Raw genomic sequence first — 5732 nt, forward strand, 5'->3', positions numbered from 1 at the left:
GCTGACAGCAGTGAGCTCAATGTGGGGCTTGAGCCCGTAAACTGCAAGACATGAGCTGAAGTCAGGAGCTCAACCGACTGAGCCAACCAGGTGCCATAGGACTTTTAAGCCTTAATGGACCTCTTAAGGGGAAAAGAGAAGTGAAGAAAAGCAGGATGAATTGGATTTTGTATTGTCCCAGAGTTGCACAGAAATATCCTATCTGTCCATGTACATGGAATCATAAAACTGGAAAATATGTTACTGTTATCTACTCTAACCTCCTTTTTTACACATGTATGTGAAAATGTACTGAAGCCTAGATATAACATGTTACTCTTGCTAAAACCCAGGTGTCCTTGTATATGATTTAGTGTTCTGTCTCTTTCCTTAGTTCACCCAAGATGGACTCCAAATCTAAGAAAAGGATAACTGGGTTTGCACTTCCATTGAAGAACAAGACAAGGCTCACTAGTGATCCTGGATTGTATGATGTGTAGAAGAGAGTGAAAACATTTTCCTTGCCTACTTGTATGGTCCTTTCCTTCAGGGAAATCTGCTTCCTTCACTCATCATGCCATCCTTCAATCAGAGCATTTTCCACCCTGCAGTCTTCTTTCTTACTGGCATCCCTGGCTTTGAAACTTACCATGCCTGGCTCTCCATCCCTTTTTGTTGTCTCTATGCCATTGCCATCTCTGGGAATGGCATGATCCTGTTTGTGATCTTCACTGAGTCGAGCCTCCATGAACCCATGTACTATTTCCTCTCCATGCTATCTTTCACGGACCTAGGACTATGCCTTTCCACATTGGTCACCATGCTGGGTATTTTCTGGTTCAATGCTCGAGAAATTAGTTTTGATGCCTGCATTGGTCAAATGTTCTTTATCCATGGTTTCACATTCATGGAGTCCTCAGTACTCCTGGCGATGGCCTTTGATCGCTTCACTGCCATCTGTAACCCACTGAGGTATGCCACAATCTTAACCAATTCAAGGATCATCAAAGTGGGCTTTGCCATTGTTATTAGGGGGACAACGGCTCTAGTGCCTTTACTCCTGCTCCTAAAGCGTCTGTCTTTCTGCCATGGCCATGTTCTGCACCATTCATATTGTTTCCACCCTGATGTGATGACACTTTCTTGCACAGACACCAAGATCAACAGTGCATTTGGTTTGGCCATTGTCATATCAACTGCTGGCCTAGACTCTGTGTTTATCCTCCTTTCCTATGTTCTGATCATCCACTCTGTGCTCAACATGGCCTCCCCAGAGGAGCGGAAAAAGGTCTTTGGTACCTGTGTCTCTCACATAAGTGCTGTTGCCATCTTCTACATTCCCATGATCAGCTTGTCACTGGTGCATAGATTTGGGAAACAAGCCCCTCCCCTTGTGCACACTCTCATTGCCAATGTTTATCTGCTCATCCCTCCTGTGATGAATCCCATAATCTACAGTGTGAAAACCAAGCAAATTCGTAAGGCAGTGCTCAAAATATTCCTTTCTAAGATGATTTAGGAATTTTTTATTTTATCTTTTCTTCCCATAGTCTCTCTAACTCATATTTGATTATTATATTATTTATTTATTTAAATTAGAGTTAGGTAACCTACAGTGTAGTATTAGTGTTAGGAGTAGAGCCCAGTGATTTATCACTTATATATAACACCTAGTTCTCATACCAACAAGTGCCCTCCTATTACCCATCACCCATTTAGCTCATCTCCCACCCAACTCCCCTCTAGCAACTCTTGGTTTGTTCTCTGTATTTAAGAGTCTCTTATGGTTTGCCTCCCTCTCTCTTTTTATCTTATTTCTCCTTCCCTTCCCCTATGTTTATCTATTTTGTTTCTTAAATTCCACATATGAGTGAAATCATATGATATTTGTCTTTCTCTGACTTATTTAGCTTAGCGTAATACACTCCAGTTCCATCCACGTTGTTGTAATAGCAAGATTTCATTCTTTTTGACTGCTGAGTAATACTTCACTGTGTGTATGTGTGTGTGTGTGTGTGTGTGTGTGTGTGTGTGTATATATGTATATAAAACACCTCTTCTTTATCCATTCATCAGTTGATGGACACTCGGGCTCTTTCCATACTTTGGTTATTATTGATAGTGCTGCTATAAACATGAGGGTGCATGTGTCCCTTCAAAACAGCACACCTGTATCCCTTGGATAAATACCTAGCAGTGCAATTGCTGGGTTGTAGGGTAGTTCTATTTTTTGTTTTTTGAGGAACCTCCATACTGTTTTCCAGAGTGGCTGCACCAGCTTGCATTCCCACCAACAATGCAAAAGAGATCCTTATTCTCTGCATCCTCACCAACATCTGTTGTTGCCTGAGTTGTTAATATTAGCCATTCTGACAGGTGTAAGGTGGCATCTCATTGTGGTCTTGGTTTGTATTTCCCTGATGATGAGTGATGTTGAGCATCTTTTCATGTGTCGGTTAGCCGTCCGGATGTCTTCTTTGGAGAAGTGTCTATTCATGTCTTCTGCCCATTTCTTCACTGGATTATTTGTTTAAAAAAAATTTTTTTTAACATTTATTCATTTTTGAGAGACAGAGTGTGAGTGGGGGAGGGGCAGAGAGAGAGGGAGACACAGAATCTGAAGCAGCTCCAGGCTCTGAGCTGTCAGCACAGAGCCCGACGCGAGGCTTGAACTCATGGACCGTGAGACCATGACCTGAGCTGAAGTCAGATACTTAACTGACTGAGCCACCCAGTCACCCTTGGATTATTTGTTTTAAAAGCTTGATATGTTTCTCGTACCAGAGAGTACTGCTGTATTAAAAAGGGGTCATACACTGTCCAGTGCTTGGCACTTCAGGAAGTGTTTCTGGTACATGCTGTGTGCACTCGCTGTTGTGTTGTGGCTGCTCTTTCCCCCCTGGTCAGGCCTCTGCAGAGCTCCTCCTTGCTTGCAGTGGTGGAGTGTTTGGACCTTTAACTAGGTGTGCTTTGATTTGCTTTCTGAAGTAACTCTGGAAAAAAGAGGAAGGAGTAAAGCCTGATCCCATAAAAAGAGAAAAGGAAAGAGAACAATACAACAAAAAACCAAACAGAGAATCAAAAAACTATTATAAGGCTGATCCCAAAGAAAATGAAAGGAAAAAACAGAAGAAAAGAAAAAAGAATAAAAAGAAAACAATAAAAATGACTGATTAAAAAAAAAAGGAAATGAAAAAAACAAACAAGAAACTATGAGCCTGATTCCAAAAAAAAAAAAAAAAAAAAAAAAAGAAGGAAGACAAAAGGAGAAAAGAACTCTCAGTGTAGTGTTGAGGCGTGATTTTCAGTGCACTTGGTGCATGAGGGGTGCTGGCTATGCTGGCTCTGGAGGAGAGGCCTACCCAGTTGGCTCAGAGTCAGGCTTGCCCCAGTAATTAAGTAGTTGCCAGGCAAAAGGGGCAGGGTTTGGTGTAAGGCGGTCCACTTCACTGGGGGCTGCTGTGTTTCTTTCTGAAGTCGCACCTCGTTGATGTTGGGGATAAATGGCACCACCCCAGTCTCTCTTGCCCAGATCAGGGATCTTACAACCCCTGCTGTTCAGGCAGCCCTCACGGAATAGTGAGGGCAGTCAGCTGGCCCTGGGCCACAACTCCCCTGCATTTTTTCTTTGGCACATGGCCGGGATTCAAAACCTAGAGTCTTAAAGGACTGGCACTGTGCAGAATTGAAAAAGCCTATTTATAAATGCTTTCATTCTGTTCTGATGATGCAATAGCTTCGTATTTAGTGAGTTCAAGAATGTAGATTCTTGGGGATAGGGACTGTGTCTCGTGTACCTTTGGCCTTGTCACAAATGCTTCCATTGGCACAGAATAGGACCACAGGTAAAATATTTCTACAAAGTGGACAAATGAAGTCATGAATTGGGGTTTAAACAGCCTTATAACCTCTGAGGTACAGCATGATTCAAGGGATATTTGATATAATTTCCCTCAGTAGGAAAGTCTAAGTTACAGTAATTCTAACCATTTATTGGTAATGCTTATTATTTCCCCAGATAGACTACTCATGGCCACAGAACATGAATAAGCCTAGAAAACATGAAGTCAAATAAAAATCAAACTTACTTAATTCTTAAAAGGGTTATTCAGGTCCCTTTGGCAAATGTATTAAAATTTTAACTATGTAATATCCAGTGATTTATTCTTCAAAATACGTGTCTAATGGGGGAAAGTGGGCCAAGACATGTTGTGATGTTCAACGTATCATTATTCGTTGCAATGCAAATCTGGAAACTGCTTAAACAATTATTTTAGGGTATTGGTTAAATAAAATATAAACTCTCATGCAACCAGCTAAATACTGACATAGGTATAAATTTATATATTATTAAGGGAAAAGATAGATTAGTTTACAGGGTATGTATCACTGTTTCTGTATATATTTCATGGGAACACACACACACGCACACACACTTGCATATCCACTCACACATATACATTGTAAAAGTGTGGATAGATATGTTCCAAATGTCAAAGTACTTGTCTTCCGATAATTAGAGATTGGCTTGTTTATATTTTCTGTGTACTTTCCTGCAGTTTAAAAATGCTCAATAATGAGTGTTTAAAATTTTGCAGGTAGTGAAATAATTGATTTCCATTTAACACCCACTTGAAAACACAGTAACTTTTTTGTTCTTCATCTTCCCTTGTAACTGCTTCCCCATGGGTCTTCATAATCTGTCTTCATACCACCAATTTATAATATGACATCCACTTCCTGCTTTTGTCCATCGCTGTACTAACTGTGGTTCAAAACCAGGGCATCAGAACAACTTAATATCTTCAACCCCAACCTGGAACTACTTAATTAGAAATTCTTTAGATGGAGCCTGGGGACTTATATTTTAACACGCTACCTCCAGGTTAGCAGGCATGTTAGATAACACTCTTCTGGGATGTTTTCACTTCTGAAAAAAATACCATAAATATCTTGCTGTTTGTCTTTGATTGTTTTGTCCTCTATAACTGAAATATTCACCTGCTCTCCACCCGCCCCAGTAGTTGCCTTTTCCTTCTTCTAGGTGCCATTAATAAATCTTTGTCTTATAGGCAATTAGGGCCATCTTCCCTGACTGACTTAAAAATTTTTGAAAACAGCCATTGAACTTTCAAATTAATCTATCATGCACAGATATAAGCATAGTACTTTATTAATAATAGCTAATTTAATAATACATGCTTACTGAATTAACAACTTTTACATAACTTTGCAAATATTTTTCTTATATATTTTGGCCATTTTCATTTTGGCAAGTGCTGTGGAATGTACTGGTGTTGAAACAGTGAAAAATGAAGACATAATTTCTATTTTTAAGGAGTAATAATCTGACTAAACATATATAAATTCAAGTAATGTTTAAAACAGTTGTTTCTTTTGAATGAGACTGAATAAAACATTGAAGCAGATACTAAGAGGAATCATTGATGGTGATCTCTCTGTTTGCCAGGAAGAACCTGAACTAAAGGGGATATCAACAACTCAGGAAACTCTTAGTCTGAAGAGGAAAATATAGCTCCTAGAAATTTACTGTTTAACAGAGGAGATATAATACACATTCAATTACTTCTAAGGAGTATACTTAAGGAGTATACTTCTAAGTATAAACATAACAGATTCAAATTGCATGGATTCTCAGGAAAAGTTTTAAAAATGGAGAACTTTGAAGGCAGAGAACCATATATATTTTTTCTTTGAGTATAGTTGACACAAATGTTACATTAGTTTCAGAT

General features: G+C 39.3%; 1 protein-coding gene across 1 annotated transcript; it reads left to right on the forward strand.

The window, feature by feature from the left end:
• The first annotated feature begins 553 nt into the window (after window positions 1-553).
• On the forward strand, window positions 554-1498 carry LOC124505736 (olfactory receptor 51F2-like). The gene has a single exon (XM_047071757.1). It carries the CDS (start codon window positions 554-556, stop codon window positions 1496-1498), a length of 945 nt encoding a protein of 314 aa, XP_046927713.1.
• The last annotated feature ends 4234 nt before the right edge of the window (window positions 1499-5732 follow it).

The sequence above is a fragment of the Lynx rufus genome, unplaced genomic scaffold, assembly GCF_022079265.1.
Source record: "Lynx rufus isolate CCGP_SWC_20201006 ecotype Redwood Valley unplaced genomic scaffold, mLynRuf1.p SCAF_9, whole genome shotgun sequence".
Lineage (NCBI taxonomy): Eukaryota > Metazoa > Chordata > Mammalia > Carnivora > Felidae > Lynx > Lynx rufus.

What these genes read in the sequence shown, in the direction of transcription:
- LOC124505736 (XM_047071757.1), top strand. Translation starts at nt 554, where the DNA reads ATGCCATCCTTCAATCAGAGCATTTTCCACCCTGCAGTCTTCTTTCTT.